At 45.6% G+C, this 18,671-nt stretch overlaps 1 protein-coding gene across 4 annotated transcripts in view; it reads left to right on the top strand.

Moving 5' to 3' along the window:
• Positions 1–18,671, top strand: part of LOC149445088 (uncharacterized) — an 85,632-nt gene that overhangs the window by 51,068 nt on the left and 15,893 nt on the right. For 2 of the 4 annotated variants that reach the window (XM_089654132.1, XM_089654130.1), the window contains exon 13: positions 3,835–3,867. The exons of the other annotated variants lie outside the window; for them this stretch is intronic. In XM_089654132.1, the coding sequence (XP_089510258.1) occupies positions 3,835–3,867 (33 nt within the window). The remainder of the gene's footprint in view (positions 1–3,834; positions 3,868–18,671) is intronic. 4 annotated transcript variants of the gene reach the window in all.

Here is an 18,671-nt window from a genome sequence, read left to right as displayed (position 1 = left end):
TTGTAGGTCTTGATAGAGAAGTCAGGGGAGGGGTGCGGGCTGGGGGGGAAAACTAGGAGCTGAGTTTTGGAAAGATTTAGTTTGAGGAAGTGGAGTGACATCCAATCCGATATGTCGCTCAGTAGGCTTGTGATACGGGCGGAGACTGAAGGGGTGAGGTGAGGGGTAGAGAGATAGATTTGCCTTGGCATAGAGATGGTAGTTGAAGCCGTGAGAGTGTATCAATTTGCCAAGGGAGGAGGTGTAGATGGAGAAGAGAAGGGGCCCAAGGACAGAACCTTGAGGGACCCCAACAGAGAGGGGGAGTGAAAAGGAGGTGGCAGCGATATAGGTAACGCTGAAGGAACGCTGTGATAGATAGGAAGAGAGCCAGGATAGAGAGGAGTCTCTGAGGCCAAGAGAGTGTAGTTTTTGGAGGAGGAGGTCAACCATGTGGAAAGCCGCAGAGAGGTCGAGGAGTAGGAGCACTGAATAGTGGCCATTAGTTTTGGCGGTTAGAAGGTCGTTGGTGAGTTTGAGTAGGGCAGTTTTGGTGGAGTGTAGTGGGTGGAAGCCAGACTGTAGGGGATCAAGGAGGTTGTTGTCGGTGAGGTGAGAACTCAAGTGATTATAGACTAACTGCTCTAGGAGTTTGGCTGTAAATGGCAGCAGCGAGATGGGTCTAAGGTTGTTCAGGTCGTTGGGATCCAGGGAGGGTTTCTTAAGTATGGGAGTGATATGCGCGTGTTTTAGAAGGGAGGGGAATGTGCCAGTAGAGAGGGAAAGATTAAAGATGTGTGTGAGGGAGCGTAGGATGGAGGAAGAGGGTCATCGTAGGAGTTGTTAGGGGACAGGGTCAAGGGGGCAGGTGGTGAGGCAGGCTTCAGAAAAGACCTTAGTGACCTCTTCAGTGGTAGCGAGGTCGAAGGAGTGGAGTGTTGAGGGAGTTTTAGTGTGAGGAATGCTAGGTGGGGTGGAAGTCTAGCCAGTGGCGAGGTCGAAGGAGTGGAGCGTTGAGGGGGTTTTAGTGTGAGGGATGCTAGGTGGGGTGGAAGTCTGAGCAGTGGCGATGTGCCTACGAATTGCGGCAATCTTGTTTTTGAAGTGGTTAGCAATCTCGTGGGCGGTGAGTGAGGTACTTGGTGGAGGCGGAGAGAGTAGAGAGTTAAAAGTAGAGAAGAGCCGCGAGGACTGGAGGAGAAGGTATTAATGAGGGTAACAAAGTAGGCTTGCTTGGCAGCGTGAAGGGAGGAAGTGTATGTTAGGAAGGCAGATTTATATCGGGTGAACACTTGTTGGGATCTGGTTTTGCGCCATAGTCGCTCCAGCACACGACTGCGTCATTTGAGATTTTTGGTATGGTCAGTCTGCCAGGGTTGTAGCGGTCTGGGTCTAATGCTTCGTGTTGTTGGGGGTGCTAGAGCGGCTGATAGCGAGTTGTTATAAACAGTAGTGGCCAGGTCAGGGCAGGACAGGGGAAGGATGCTGTCGTAAAGTTGGTCAGCTGCAGAATGGAAAAGGGCAGGGTTCAAGTTGCGGAGGTTTCTGCTGGTGATAGTTTGACGTTTGGAGGGATAGGTGTTTGAGAACGGGGAGACTGTGAAGGTGATGAGATTGTGATCAGAGAGGGGAAATGGGGTGTTTGAGAGGTTATTGGGTGTACAGTGGTGGGAGAAGACAAGGTCTAAGGTATTTCCGTCGGAATGAGTGGAGGACTGAATACACTGCACTAGCTCAAAAGAAGAGGTTAAGTGGAGGAGTTGGGATGTAGCTGGGTTATTGACGTTAATAGGGATGTTGAAGTCTCCGAGAATGATAGTGGGTAGCTCAGAGGAGAGAAAGTAGGGTAGCCAGGCGGCGAAGTCCTTGAGAAAGTGGGACACGGGTCCAGGAGGCAGGTAGATCACTGCAATCCTCAGGGAGGTTGGAGAGAATAGCCGGATGCAGTGGGTCTCGAAAGAAGAGAAGGATAGAGAGGGAGGGTTAGGGAGGACTTGAAAGGTGCTTAGAGGCGACAGACGTAGGCCAACCCCGCCTCCTTTCCGACTGCTGGGCCTGGGTGAGTGGGTCAAGATGATGCCTCCATAGGAGAGTGCTGCGGGGGAGGCAGTGTCAGCTGCTTGGAGCCAGGTTTCGGTGAGGGAAAGAAGGTTAAGAGAGGGACACGAAGAGGTCGTGGATAGAGGTGAGTTTATTGCAGACCGAACAGGCGTTCCAGAGTGCACAGGAGAACGGGAGGGTGGTTTTGGGGAGCAAGGGGACAGATATAAGATTGAAGGGATTGCGATGATTCCTGGGGAGAAAGAGGATGTCTTGTGTGTGGGCAAAGTAGAGGAGGACCAGGGTTCGGGGAGATATCCCTAGAGGTTAGGAGGAGAAGAAGGGTGAGGAAGGTGGCATGTGAGCAGGATGTATACGGGCGCGCATGCCTTCCAGTCCTTTTCTATACTATTCTATTCTGTTTTATTCTATTGTTTGTTTTCTTTGTCTATTCAGTCTTTGAAGGAAAACCGCAATAGTCAGCAATATGTTTATGTTTCAAATTTGTTTTCGAATTCAATTCAAAATTCATTTCAAATTCGATTTGACTTTCGTATGAAATTTAATTTCGTTATCTCATATTCATTTAAATTTGTTACTATTGTGATTCGGAAATTCAGATACATATGAAATTTATAGTGGGTGGGTGAAAGTTTTACTATAGTATAACACTTTTTTCAGTTAAATAAACCATTTTATAGACGTTTACACAACAGACCAAAAAAGGGACAATTGAGGAGGAAACAGACAGAGATTCTAAAAAAGGCGCGATCCCGCTAAATAAGAAGCAGTTGGGAGCCATGCTTAGAGTTTACCAAACTGGCAGGTCTAGAGTTAATGCAGGCTGGATACAGCCATCATTACACATTAGAGAAGGTCACATTGTCCATTGGCACACCCTTTGGTGAACAGTTGCTGTGAAAACAAAAGTTTGATTGGCTGCAGTCTGGAGGGGGATTAGGATATACACAAATCAATGTTTAACTACTAATAGGCTCTGAGGAAGGAGGGGGAGGCCCCTAAAATGCATCAATCACTTTTGGGCTATGTTTTTCTACATTTACATTTTTACATTTATATATACTGTAGCTACTTCTTTGAAGGAAACAGTCATAGTTTGATGAATAAAAAATTCATATTTTACAGTAATAGTAACATTTGTTGCCCAAACCAATGAAAATACTATGGCTTAAATGCCCCCAAATCTGTATCAGTGGGATCAGCATATGGATTCACTGGTGTAAGACAGACAGGATCAGCTTGTCAGGCTCCAGTAGACTTCAACAAAATGGAGGCCACCTGCACACAGACACCAACTCCCTGTTGCATATATGTGAATGAGATGGGCAAAAGATGGCTTCAGCTCCTGTTCTCCACCTGCATAGAACTCCTCAAATGCGTTTTGCCCTTTTCGGGGCTTAATCGTAGAAGCTCTAGAATTAAACCCCAAAGGGGGAAAACACATCTGAGTAGTGCTCTACAGGTGAAGAACAGGAGCGGAAGCCATCTTTTACCCATCTCACTCACATATATGCAACAGGGAGTCTGTGCCTGTATGCAGATTTCCCCCATTTTGCTGAAGTAATATTTGTTGGCTTGGGAAACTCTCCAGGAAAACTGAAAATTGTCCCTTGCAGTGGGGCTGGGGCAAGGGTTAACTACTCGTTTAGGCCTAGGGTTCTACTTGCCTGGTCCTATATCCAGTGTAGGGCTAGGGAAACGTCAATAGGCATACTGCTATAGCAGACAGTTACATGAACTTTTCTAAAAATATTGTTTGCATTTTTGCCTAAAATTGATTTTTTTCTTATTCAGAACATACAAACTCATCGGTAAATGCAAAAACAAGTAAGTAATAGGGGGGCCTACCTAGATCTGCAGATGAGAAGAATTGAATTGGTGGCTTGCGTATTTTAACCATTTGCCCCCAGAGGATTTACCCCCTTTCTTGACCAGGCCATTTTTTGTGATACAGCGTTGCGTTACTTTAACTGACAATTGCGTGATCATGCAACGCAGAGCCCAAATGAAATGTATGTCCTTTTTTCCCCACAAATAGAGCTTTCTTTTGGTAGCATTTGATCGCCTCTGCATGTTTTATTTTTTGCACTATAAAAAAAAGAGACTTGACAATTTTGAAAAAAAAACAATATTTTTGACTTTATACTATTAAACATGTCCAGTAAAACCATTTGTAGCTGCGGCTGTTAATCACTGGGTCCCACTTTATTTACCAACAGTCCTCCTCCCTGTCGGCTCGGGTACACTGCTCTGGATGGCTGTGCACAGCCATCCAGAGCAGTGTGCTTACAGTGAAGCACACACACCCCCCGCCCCCTTGTAAAACACTCCCTGCACACAGTTAACCCTTTGATCGCCCTTCATGTTAACCCCTTCCTGCCCAGTGCCATTAGTACAGTGGCAGTGCTTTTTTTTATATCACTGATCACTGTATTGGTGTCACTGGGGATGTCAGTGACACCAAGTCAGTTCACCCCAGTGTCAGAATGCCTGCCACAGTCCTGCAGTCCCACTATAAGTCACTGATCACCTCCATTATTAGTTTAAATTTTTTTTTAATTTCCAGTTATTATACCGCCATTTGTAGACACTATAACGTTCACATACTCCAATTCTTTTACACGTATTGGGATTTTTTTAGGGCAGCACAGGTGCGCAAAAGTACAGATTTATATGCTATTCCCGCTCCCGAGGTTTTCTTGCCCATCCCAGATAGCGTCAGATTGCCCATCAGTAAACCAGTAATCACATTTAACCCCTTGATTGCCAGGAACACGCTCATACTCAATAAATCTCCTTTGCTAATATAGTGTCTGAACGTATCAATATCTTTGATCAGACCAGCACTATACCAGCGTTCACATTAGTATAGTATCCACAAAAAGGCAGCGTTAGCGGGATCAGCCCCGACACCTGCCAGTACCTGCGTTTAGCCCCTATGCCCCCCCCTTCTCCCCCAGCAAGTGCAGTGTCAGTAGGTCACTGACACTTGATACATTTCACACAAAACCGCAGTGTTCGCAGAATCAGGCCTGATCACTTGCCGTAAAAAAATTTTTGTAGTGGTTCAAGCAGTCCCTGACAGCCAGGTGCTCTTTTTCCCGTGAGTCGCATTAGATACCTATAAATTTAGTGGCCAGAATGTCAATGGGAAGGTATACTAGTGAAGAGGTCTACAGGATTCTGAGCATGTCAGATGAGAGCGAAGGGGAAGACTCACTGACACAATCAGCCTCAGAATACAAACCTGTAGACAGCAGCAGCACCCTGACAGATAGCTCAGACGTTGGAGAAGAGATCCCTGCTAAGATCAGGCATACCCGACCCCATTCCCAGGTTTCTGAGATGTTACAATCGCATGATGACTCTCATATGCAGCAGAGTGCCAGTACTAGTGCAACTCTACATTTTGGTGAACTGGCAAGCATCAGCGGCCTAGTACATCCTGGTTTTCACATATCAGCACTGCAGTATCACTTGGTGATGTGGCGAGTCTCATAAGTGCAGTACAAGCTGGTGCGGTGGCGAGCACAAGTAGTGTCCCGCAGCTGCCAAGAATTCGCACACAGGCCCGTATAGCCCCTAGTATCCTTCCGAATGTGCTTGCAAATCCCATTTGGTAGCCCACAAATTCTGCAGCACCCGTACTTCCCCCCCATTCACTGCCCAACCTGGAATTCAGGTGCAAACAGCAAATTTAACTACTCCCCCTTTTTTTTGGAGCTTTTTTTCATGGAAGATCTGTATGCATTGATTGTGGATCAAAACAATTTATATGCGCAACAGTTTATCGCCGCCAACCCAAATTCAAACCTTGCCAGACCATTCGCATGGAAACCCATTACGGTTTCCGAATTTGACATTTTTTGGGGGCCAAACTCTCAATGTGGGCATTACTAAAAAAAATGAATTGCGGTTGTATTGGTCCACAGACCCGATTCATCATATGCCCGTATTCTATGGCCAGGCATACATTTGAAAGTATAAAGTGTTTTATGCATTTCAACGACAATACACTCTGTCGTCCTTGAGATGACCCTGAATTTGACCGACTCCACAAAATTCAGCCTCTCGTAAATCACCTTAACCAAAAATTTGCAGATGTCTATACTCCCCAGCAAAAAATCTGCGTTGATGAGTCCCTCATCACTTTTTCTGGCCGACTTGCATTCACACAATTTCTCCCCAGCAAGCATGCCAGATATGGGGTCAAGATGTAGAAGACATGTGAGAGAACAACAGGCTATACATATACGTTTCAGATTTACGTGGGAAAAGATAGTCATGTGAAGCCCCCTGGATGCCCAGACTACATGGGGAGCAGCGGCAAGATAGTTTGGGACTTGGTGTCATCCTTTTTCCATATGAGGTACCACTTATACATGGACAATTTTTTTTTTGTTACGAAAAAGAGAAGCCTTTATTAATAAAGAGCATAATGGTACAAAAGACATGTACATGTCACATGAACAAGACAGCAGGCACTACATACAGCGACACAGCAATAAGTCAAATACGAAAACACATGCAGCAATATTGAAGGAGGCTACGACAAGGTTATGCTTGTAGTAAACGGGAGCCAATGTAGTGCAATCTGGGATGTTGCTGCATTAAGCCTCCTGTGCTTGTGCTTCGCCGTGCAGGAATGTAGCGGGAGGGAGGGTGGACGCGGCGTCTGCACGTAAGGTAAGGCCATAAGCTCATGACAATAGGGGTAACTGGAAGCCAGCTTAAATTGTCGTAGGGGCCGCTGATGGAAGTGGGGAGAGTGAGAAATTGGCATGTCTAGGGCGCGAGAGGAGAGAAAAAAAGAAAGAGAAGAGGAAAGGAAAAAGATAGAAAAGGAGAGGGGAGGAGGGAGAGAAAAAAAAAGGGGGGGGAGGGAAACATGCGACGTTTGTAGTAACAGCAATATCTGGGGTTAATCATGTATGGGGTCAGGAGTTAAGCTATCACCAGAGTCACGTGGGAGGGGATACATCATCGAGGGGGGGCTCAGTGCCTACAGTGAGAACTACTGTAAAGGAGTAACATCAACAGGAGAGCTGAACTAAGGCAGACAGATTGGTCCATAAGGGACTTGTACGTAGGGGTAGTTATGAAATAAGTCCAGCAGGCCCAAATGTGGGAAAATTTAGTGGGAGTGTCAAGTGCCGTCGCAATCAATTCCTCCATATCTGCCATTTTGCCCACACGGATAAGCCAATCACGAATGGAGGGGGGGCGAGAGGAGCCCCAGAGAACGGGAAGACAGAGTCTGGCTGCGTTGACCATATGCATGGCCAAAGATTTATGGTATTGTCCCCCAAGAAGGGAGGAGTGGTGGAGAAGAAACTGGGCTGGGGACAGGGCCAAAGGTACGGTCGTCACCGATACTACAATCCTATGGATCTCCTGCCAGAATGGTTGAATGCTCGGACAGGACCACCAAATGTGAAGAAATGATAAATCTGCAGTCCCACATCTCCAGCAGTTATTAGGATAGGAGGGGTTGAAATGAGAGATTCTCGAAGGGGTGCAATACCATCTCGACGCCACTTTGTTACCATTTTCCTGCGTCGAGACTTATTCAAGTATTCTCATAAATGCTCCCTTAACAAGTGCCCAGTCGGAGTCCGACAGATTATCATCCAAGTCTCTGTTCCAAGCCCGGCATGAAGGTAGAGAGTTATAGGCCCTACTCTCAACGAGGAGGGGATAGATCTCTGAGATCAAATGCTTACGCGGTTCACCTTTCGAGCATATAGCTTCAAAAGGGGTAAGAGGGCGGGTCCAATCATGGAAAGGTTTATGCGAAAGCAGAAAGTGCCTTATCTGCAAGTAAACCCAGAAGGGAAAATCGCAGGTACCCATGCTTTCACGCAGTTCGTGGAATGATTTCACCTTGCCTTCGTGGAGAAAGTGTTTAGCTAAGATCTGAACATGCGGCCAATGTTCAGATAAGAAATCTTTATGCATTCTGGGGGGAGAAGTCAGGGTTGAGTCGGATGGATGTTAGAAGATTCGGTGACTCAGAAAGATGCTGATTTGCAAGTCATGCGGAATGATTTCAGGGTAGGGCCCACCAAAGGGTGAGTGAGAAGGACTTGAGGTGTATGCCAAGGGATCGATATCAGGGGTGAGGGCGAGAAGACATTTTCTAATTGTACCCAGTCTTTAGAGGCAGAATGGACATGCCAATCCACTACATGGGAGAGGTGGCATGCCAAGTAGTAACGGTGAAGGTCAGGGAGCACAATGCCACCGTTAAGTTTAGGGAGAATCAGTTGAGAGTAAGCGATGCGCGGACGCTTATGGTTCCATTGGAATAGGGAACACAGTTTTTTTCAGGATGTAAAGAAGGCAAGAGGTATGTGGATGGGCAGAGTTTGAAAGAGATAGAGGAGGCGGGGAAGAATGCTCATTTTATTTATCGCTGCCCTTCCAAACCATGAGAAGCAAGGACGATGCCATTTATTCAGATCCTCTTGGAGAGAACGGAGAGTGGGTAGAAAATTTTTCGCATATAAGTTGTCGAGGTTGCGGGTAAGCTGTACACCTAAGTAAGAAAGTGAGTCCCTTTCCCATTGAAACGGGAAACGCGACTCACAATCAAAAACTACTTCCAAAGGCATGGTGATATTGAGAGCGAAAGACTTGGAAAAGTTAATCTTAAAATTTAACAAGAATCGAAAGAAGGCAAAGTCTTTTAGTAAGTTCAGCAGAGTGATATGAGGATCGGCAAGGAAAAGAAGGATATCGTCCGCGTAAGCCGCAAGCTTGTATTCCTTGTCCGATATCTTGATCCCTTTGATGTCGGGGTTAGAGCGTAACTTCCGTAGAAGGGGCTCCAGGGAAAGGATGAACAGGAGTGGGGAAAGCAGGCAACCCTGATGCGTGCCATTTCCCAAATGGAAAGAGTTTGACAAATGCCCGATGACCCAGACACGAGCAGTAGGGCCTGAGTACAGGGTCATTATAAAGTTGAGTATCTTCTCACCCAAACCCAGTGTCACCAAAGATGCCTTCAGATAATCCCAAGCAATCCTATCAAAGGCCTTCTCTGCATCCAGGGAAAGGAAGAAACCAGCAGAGTTAGATTTACAGAGCCAATGATGGAGGTTGAGGGCCTTAATGGTATTGTCCCTGGCTTCCCTGCCCGGGATGAATCCAACTTGATCCAAATTGATCAAGGAGGGAAGCAGGGGAAGGAGTCGATTAGCAAGGATCTTCGCAAAGATTTTGATGTCCACATTCAGGAGGGAAATGGGTCTATAATTGGAAACCTGTGCGGTATCTTTGTCACCTTTGGGGATAACTGTTATATGGGTTTCTAGAAGTCGATTTTGAGGTTGAGGAGATTGAGAGAAAGTGTTAAATGCCGAAAGGAAGGGGATACCCAGGATATCAAGGAAAGATTTGTAATAGGCTGCCGAAAAGCCATCGGGGCCCGGACTCTTACCTGGTTTAATCTGCTTTAGAGCACACTGCAATTCATTCAGTGTCAGGTCCTTTTCCAGCGAGTTAACCGAGTCCTCCGAGAGGACCGTCGGACCATGGAGATGGAGGAACTCGGAAATCAGGGAAGCCCTTGATTTGTCAGTAGGCAAAGGGGGATGCTCAGGAGGGAGATTGTATAAAGAAGCATAAAATTGTTAAAAGTGGGTGGCAATGTCAGGGTTAGATGTGGCCATAGTGCCATCAGAACCCCTGATTCTGTGCACCGTCATACTGGATCTTTTCTCGCGGAGAGCTCTGGCAAGAAACTTCCCACTCTTATTGGCAAATTCATAGTATAGTTTTTGTGAAAGAATGTACCGTTTTTTAACCACCTTACCCAGTTCAGTAAGAAGTTGTGAGTGTGTGCTCATGAGTTCGGATAAGGTCGACGCAGCCAGAGACCGCTTATGCGCCCTCTCTAAGGAATAGATCTTACCCGTGAATAATTTCAGATGCTCTTGTCTATCTCTTTTGCGCTTCGTCGCCGCTGCAATGAGGAAGCCACGGATAACACACTTGTGGGCCTCCCACTGCATGAGGGGGGAGGTATCCAGAGAGGAATTTAGGGAAAAGTATTCCATCAGATTGGAGCGGATCTCTTGTATGATAGCAGAATCTGCAAGAATGGAAGCGTCTAGGCACCAAAATTTCGAGTGAATGTATTTATCTGGGAACCGTAAGGTCATGGTGATGGGGTGGTGGTCAGAAAGGACCATTGGTTCTATAGAAACAGCACAGAGGAGAGGAAGATCCGATTGTGACAGGAAGAAGTAATCTATCCTGGAATATTTATTATGTGGTGCGGAATAAAATGTGTAATCCTTCAGAGGGATGGAGGGTTCTCCAGGAGTCATGTCGTTGAAAATGTTGTAGTTCTATGCATATTTGTTTAAGGGCCTTGAACGGTAGAAAGGAGCTGCCTGAGGAGGAGTCTAACAGTGGACTTAGTGAGATATTCAAGTCGCCCCCTAGTATCAATATTCCCGATTGGAACGCAGCTAGGGCGGTGGTAATTGAGCGCATGAAAGAAACCTGCTTGGTGTTAGGAGCATAAACATTGGCAAGTGTAACGGGCCGATTGGCACAAAAGCCCTTTATAAACAGGTATCTGCCTTCCGGATCTACAAAGGAGTCAGACATAGAGAAAGGACAATGTCTAGCGAATAAAATGGCTACTCCCTTTGATTTGGTCAGAGAATTGGTGGCGTGGAGGACTATGGGGAAATGGGAATTGAAAAGCTTGGGAAAAGAATCCTGGCGAAAGTGCGTCTCCTGGAGGAAGACTACATCCGCTTTTTGTATACGCAAAAAGGAGAGCAGCATGGAACGCTTTTCGGGTGCGTTCAGACCCTTGGCATTGAGTGAGAGGCGTTTCAAGGACAATGGTCCCGAGACTGAGGTGGAGGCCAGCATGATAACCTGTCAGTATTGCAAAAATTTAGAGCCACAGTGCACTAGGGATGAGGGGAATGGGGGGGAAGAAGGGAAAAAAAAGAAAAAAAAAATTTTTTAAGGGGGGATGAGCTAGAGAGAAAGAAGTATAAAGGATGGACAGCTTGAGGAAGAGACCCGCTATTCCACGTGAGAAAGAAGGAGGCCAGAAAAGAAGGGGGAGAACAGGAAGAGAAGAGTACTAGGAGGAGTATGAAAGAGGTGGAAATAAAGAGAAAAAGAGACAAGAAATGGATACAGTCAATATAGTGATGCGCGCCGTATGAATGTTCAGTAGGAGCTCACAGAGCCCACTGTTTTATAGGGAACGAAGGAGACGCCGAGCCGAGAATAAACACCACCGCCGGCCGGTGGCCACGCCAAAATATGTAATCAGATGGTAAATTATGATTAGAGGAGGGGGGAATTCGATAGTGACATGCATTCCAGGGGATTCTAGGGATATAATACGTAGCAGGGGTCTCAAACCATCTCCATGAAGTAGCAGGGCGTAAACTATGTGTGGGACACAGAAGCGCAGGCAGGGACAGGGATACAATCAAAGTGGTATAAATACGGTCAAAGACCACCCCTGCGCAGTCTGTGCCTGGAATGTCGGGGTATAGAGAGGACACGTGTGAGAAGGGTCAGAGTATGATGAGACGGTCACAGGACCTGCAACGAGGGAAGACTAAAAGCGGAAGTGTAGAAGGCCTTGACGAATAGTACAAGCATCTCTTTAACTAGAAACAAATTATCAACGGGTCAACGAAGGCAAAACAAGCGAAAATCAATGCATTAACAGACAAAAACACCATGGAGCCCCAAGTAGTTAGCAAGTACAAACGAAACTTCCCCGGGTCAGAACCAGTCAAAACGTCACAAAACATAGAAATGTATGTATGAGAGTGATAGTGTTATGCGAGTGAGTAAAAATAAATTGACTAAGGCCCTTATAATAACAAAAGGGACGAGCATCACCTCTCGCACATTCGTAAGGCCACCGGGACCCTAAGGGCGAAGGAGAAGCGGACCTCGGGGAGGTATCGCTAATGCGACCATCCCCAGGTGCATCTTTACAGCAAGGTCAGAAATCGGGAATGGGCCGAAGAAGAAGGCACGCCCAGATGGGACAGCCTGTTAGGGAGCAGGGAGAAGTGATGCTCGTTCACCTAACCACAAACATGAAGCAATAGCCCCCGCAACCGCCCCCCGAAAAAACCATGACCCCCCCCACCCAACACACCCACCCCCAAACCCCCCCTCCAGCGCGGCATCAGGCCCCCTCCACAGTCCCAAATATGATGTATACTTTACTCAGTCCGCTAGAGTTTCCTCTGAAGAAGTCGATTGAGTATAGCAGATCGCGGTATGCCAAGGACAGGCTGAGTTCAACTGGAAGCTTCCTCAGAAGTAGCAGGGCAGCAATCAATGAGGCGGGATAAGACTCTGTGGGTACAGGGAACAGGGAGGATGCAGCAAATGGAGGACAGACGATCCGGAAGTTGTCAAACAGTCGGGTGCGTGAGGGTCCAGTTCGTAGGGCGGGTTCCAGGTGAGGTGGAGGCACAGGGTCTGTTGGGGGGTCCGGGGTACTAAGCCTCATCGGTGGAGAGCGAGCCGGGGGTCAGGGCATCGGCCAAGGAGGAGCAACCGGCTGTCACTCGCATCAAGCCTCGCGGTCAGTGAGGCAAGGGTACATGGGAGGGGCCGTCGGTCGTCTTTTGCTCAGTGACTGCTGGTCAGAACCCTGAGGAATTGACTCCCAAATAAGCAAACACATGGTGTGTCGAGAAGAAAGGAAGTCCAATGCAGAACAAATTGGGAGAGATGAGACATTCGGGACTCTTTAGAAAAGTTAAGGTTAGCTTCAGGCAGCTGATGAAAGCAACACAGAAGTGGCACAGGTAGATGGGGATAGGGTGCCTTTTAAATCTTGTGCCGTAACTTTCTGTGCGCGGGAGAGGCCGTTAGGCTAGAAACGGCCACCGCACCCCCAGTGGGGAGTCTTGGAGGAGTCGAAGGGACAATCCGTCTTCTACGAAAGGAATGGCCTTGCCAGTCCATTGCGCCGTCTGCTGAATCCGGAGCCAGGGTCGGCAACCCTCTCAGAGACCCCTGCCATTCAGGCAGGTCTATCACTGGGATATTCAAAGATGAGCAAAAAGATGGCAGGTCTTCAGGGACTCGCAAGTCATAGGTGTGGCTGCCAACCCGTGCTGAAAGGCAAAAAGGAAATCTCCATCTGTATAAAATATTGTGGGCACGGAGCGTGTCCCGTAGTGGACGCAGAGCTTGCCTGTGGCGTAAGGTCATGCTGGATAAATCCTGAAACAGTTGTATATCCTCTCCTTCGTAAGTCAGATGTCTTCTGACCCTGGCGCATCTAAGTATATCCTCCTTGAGCGGGAAGCTGACAATGCAGCAAATAATATTTCTGGGTGAATCCGCATCGCCCCCCCTGGGCCGGCTTACCCTGTGTGCACGCTCTATGTCAATTGGGGTTGCCGGCGGGCGGCCAAGAGGTCATTAAAGATGGTCATTACTGCCTTGGAAATATCAGAGTTTTCCACAGATTCTAATGTTGTGTCACGGTTGTCTAAGTCCTCAATATGCCTGTAGAACTCTCGGATAGTCGCGGTGTGAACCTCTGACTGTCGCTGTAGGTGGAGTATGGCATTCTTGTTTAATCTGGAGACTGACTCCGCCTGGAGCCCATTGAGCGGATATCCTCCCGCAATTCGTTAAGGGCAGTGGTCAGGGTAGTGGTTAGAGAGGCCTTTATGTCAGTAGCCACAGCATGTAAATCCTTCAATGAAAGGGACTGAGTAGCAGCAGAAATATCTTGCTGTGGCACTGTGTCATTCCCAGCTTGCATGACCTAGCAGGAAGAGCAGCCTGTGTCAGAGGCAGAGGCTGCAGAGGGAGGGGGAGAGGGAGATGGAGAGAGAGAGGGAGATGGCTGCGGCCCTGCTATCTGTGACTGGGAGCTGAAGAGCTCCTTTATGTGTGTCCCTGCGGGCTTGGGGCCCCTTGGGGATCGTTATCGGGTGCCGGAGTGTGTCCGGTCATGTTTCCCCATGGTGTGAGGGGTCTGTCTCACCCCACCCATCCGTGCTGTTTAGCGGGCTGATCCAGCCGGCGGGAGCTCCGGAGTTAGGCGGCCATTCCACTCAGCGTCAAGCCACGCCCCCGACAATTTTTATTCAAGCCTGCCACTATTTAAACATTTGTACAATCTTGGAATTGGCACATGTGGCACCATGCAACCTAATCGCCGGGGCTTCCCCCAATGGCTTGTAAATACCCATCTTAGAAAGGGGGAAAAAGCCTGCTTGAGAAATGAGGATGTCATTCAGCTGCAGCACTGACTTGTTTATTCTGACAGCAACAGGGTCTTCCTCTCAGAATATACATAAGTAGGTGTGTGCAGCACTGTTGGATGAGATTTTTCATCCGCAGTTAAAAAGAGAGTGTATATGCCGAAGCATGGGGACCTGGGGTGGCCAGTGGGTGGATGGCACCTATGCTTCAGCATATATATTTTATAATATTTTTTGACACATTTCATGTGTGCCCACCATTAGAAGTGGGTGGATGCAGGGCGGTATATTCTAATGGTGAGCATACCACATACTTTTTCTGGCAGAGATTTCTTCTCTTTTTTCAGCCCACAGACTGTATAAAAAAAAAGAACATAGCATATACACCCAACAAGGACCAGCCTTGTTGTACTGCTAATTCACTGGACTTTGAGTGGTGATACCAGGATGATGCCTGCAGCTGCTTATATTGTAAAGCGCTGCGCAAACTGTTGGCGCTATATAAATGCTGTATAATAATAATAGTAATAATATCGTATTTTTCAGCCGGCGATCAGCTTTCATGTAAAAGCAATCCTAGTGGCTATTTAGCTGCAGGATTGCTTTTACAAGCAGTGGGAAAAGATGCCCCCCTCCCCCGCTGCCTTCCTCAGCTTTCCTGGGTAGCCCCGTGCCTTTGGGGGAACCTGAGAATGCAGCCTGTGTTTCTGCCAGCTGACCATAGAGCTACTTGGAGACTGGAATGATGCCAATCATCTCTATAGTCTAAGAAATTGGAAGCTACGAGCAGTTCATCACTTCAGTTTCGCAGGATATAAACAGCGCCATTTGTAAATTGGGAAAAGCATCTATTCACAACGATCTTGGTGAGGTTAGATAATGTAAGGGCAGAGGAGATATCTACTGTAGAGTCTGATAGAACCCATATTTCTAAAAAAAGAATATGACAATGCCCATTGAAGTTATAGGGGGTATTTGCATTCCTTGTGGAGCATTAAAAGTGATTAAAAAAATGAAAAGGATAGTGTAAAAATAATTTAAAAAATAAAAATAACTAAAAAAAAAAAAAAAGCACCCTCGCAAGCGTTGACCCTGTGCCAGTATGTAAACAGCAGTTGCACCATGCATGTGAGGTATTGCCAGGAACGCTAGATCAAGGGCAGTAAATCTAGCAGTAGACCTTGTCTGTAAATCTAAAATGGTAGCTTGTAAAGGCTTTTAAAGCGTTGACTATGGATATTAAAAATGTATGCCGTTTGTCATGGGGCATGCGCAGTTTTAACTCATGGCATGTTTGGTATCTATTTACTCAGCATACCATCATCTTTTATATTTTACCAAATAATTAGACACTATATTGTGTTTTTATGCATTAACAGTAAAAAAAGTGTATTTTTTTCAAAATATTTGCGTTTGAAAAATCACTGCACGAGTACTATGTGACAAACAAAAGTACTGTGACATAAAAAATTGCAGCACCCAATGTTTTATTCACTAGGGTGTCTGCTTTAAAATATATATCATGTTTGGGGGGTTCAAAGTAACTTCCTAGCAAAAAATACAGATTTTTTTTCATGTGAACAAAAAGTGTCAGAAAAGGCTTGATCTTCAGGTGGTTAGAAGAGTGAGTGATGTGTGGCATAAACTTCTAATGCGGGGCATAAAATTCCCCCACCCCCCAAAACGACACAAAATTGTCATTTAAATGATTTAATGCTCACACATGCCATGGGTATATGTGGAATTACTCCCCAAAATACATTCTGCTACTTCTCCCGAGTATGGGGGTACCACATGTGAGAGACATTTTGGCAGTCTAGCAAAGTACAGGACCCCAAAATCCAATAAGCACCTTCAGGCTTTTAAAGGGCTTTATTTCCTCATTACACTTCCTGACTACCTATCACAGTTTCGGAGACCCTGAAATGCCAGGATAGCACCCCCCCCCCCCAAATAACCCCTTTTTGGAAAGTAAACACCGCCAGGAATTTGATAAGAAGCATGGTGAGTATTTTGAAGATTTCATTTGTTGCCACACGTTTTTGTAAAATGAAGAAAGAAAACAAAAAACATTATCTTTTTCTTTTATTATATTTCAATAAACCTTGTGAGAAAGAATGAGATCTGCAAAATACTCACCATTGCTCTTTTTAAATTCCTTGGAGTGTCTGCTTTCCAAAAAGGGATCATTTGGGAGGAGAGGGGGTTGGTGCTATCCTGGCATTTCAGGGCCTCCAAAACTGTGATAGGTAGTGAGGAAGTGAAATGAGGAAGTTACGCACCTTCAGGCTTTCAAAGTGGTCATTGGATTTCAGGATCCTGTATGTGGCTAGGTTCCCAAAAAATCTCACACATGTGGTATCCCCATAGTCAATAGAAGTAGCAGAATGTATTTTGGGGTGTAATTCCACATATACCCATGGCTTGTGTGAGCAATATAGCATTTAAGTGACAACTTTGTGTAAAAAAAAATGTTTTTGTCGTTTTCCAAAAACTTGTGGAAAAAAATAAATCTTCCATGGACTCAATATGCCTCTCAGCAGATAGCTTAGGGTGTCTACTTTCCGAAAAGGGGTAATTTGGGGGTGTTTGTACTTTCCTGGTATTTTAGCATCTAAAGAAATGTGATGGGCAGTCAGAAAGTAAAAGCTGTGTAAATTCCATTATCTATACCATAGTTTGTAGACGCTATAACTTTCGCACAAAGCAATCAATATACACTTATTGGGATTTTTACCAACAGCATGTAGCAGAATACATTCTGGCCTAAATTTATGATGAAGTTTGAGTTTTTGTGATATTTTTTATGACAGAAATGAGAAAGTATCAGTTTTTTTTTTTCAAAATGTTTGGTCTTTTTTTGTTTATAGCGCGAAAAATAAAAAGCGCACAGGTGATCAAATACCACCGAAGGAAAGCTCTAATTGTGTTAAAAAAGGACATAATTTAATTTATGTACAGTATTGCATGACCTTGCAATTGTCAGTTAAACTAGCGCAGCGCTGTATAGCAAAAAATGGAGTAATATGCAGTATCTACTGTATACCATAGTTTGTAGACGCTATAACTTTCACACAAAGCAATCAATATACACTTATTGGGATTTTGTTTACCAAACACATGTAGCAGAATTCATTTGGGCCTAAATTTTTAACTAACTTTGAGTAGACTATATATATTTTTTTTGTAGCTGAAAGTAAAAAATATAGGGTTTTTTTTTCAAAATTTTCAGTTTTTTCTGTTTATAGTGCAAAAAATAAAAAGCGCACAGGTGATCAAATACCACCAAAAGAAAGCTCTATTTGTGTGAAAAAAAGGACGTAAATTTTTTTGGGTACAGCATTGCATGACCATGCAATTACCAGTTGAAATAGTGCAGTGCCAAATAGCAAAAAAAGTCCTGGTCAGGAAGGGGGGTAAATCCTCAGGAGGGCAAGTGGTTATAGCGTTTACAAATGGTGGTATAGTTACTGGATTTTTTTTCTATACTAGTAATGGCAGCGATTAGCGACTTATAGTGGGGCTGCGTTGGGCATTCTGACACTGATGGAAACTGACTAAATGCCAGTGACACCAGTACAGTGATCAGTGCTAATAAAAAGCACTGACACTGTACTATTGGCACTGGGTAGGAAGGGGTTAACATCTGGGGCGATCAAAGGGTTAACTGTGAGCTGTGTGTGTGTTTTACTGTGTAAGCACACTGATTTCTATGGCTCTGCTATGCAGAGCCATACAAAGCAGTGTGCAGGAGCTGACAGGGGAGAGAGCTATATTGTTTACGTACAGGTCTCTCCTCCATCAGTGATACACAGCGTTTGCCGGGTGCCAGTGGGGAATCACCAGCCAGGACCCGGTGATTGACAGGTGAGGCCGCCAATGGTGGTGTGGGTAGGGTGTGCACGTGGCTCATGCGCGCCCCCTACCCATAAATGCAATATCACGTATATATACATGAATTTGCTCACCCCGGCCGCCTGTAGAAGTATTTCTGTTACAGGGCATCGGGAAAGCTTTTAATATTCTAAGTGTTTTGTATTTATATTTGTATATTTTATGTATAGAAGGTAATCTGATGAAGAAAATAGTTAAAATTTGATGAATAAAACCATCATATTTTACAATAATAGTAATATTTATGGCTTGTGCAAAACTCTGGGATATATGAATATTTACGCTTACAGTGTCTCCACTACAAGGGTTACTTGCTTGGTTAGGTCTAGGGGAAGAGCGGGAGCACTTTACGTTACCCGGTCCTCCACTTCCCCATGCATTGGTGGTGGACTGTTCATCAGCATCTTTACATCCAATGCAGGGCTATGGAAGATAGAAAATGGATATTACTATAGCAGGCAGTTGCATGAACTTTTCTAAAAATATTATTTGTCTTTTTTTTTT

The sequence above is a fragment of the Staurois parvus genome, unplaced genomic scaffold, assembly GCF_062004578.1.
Source record: "Staurois parvus isolate SC_StPar_1 unplaced genomic scaffold, SC_StPar_1.0 ptg000746l, whole genome shotgun sequence".
In the NCBI taxonomy this organism is placed as follows: Eukaryota; Metazoa; Chordata; class Amphibia; order Anura; family Ranidae; genus Staurois; species Staurois parvus.
The sequence above is the reverse complement of the archived record's forward strand: the minus strand, read 5'-3'. Positions and strand labels throughout refer to the sequence as shown.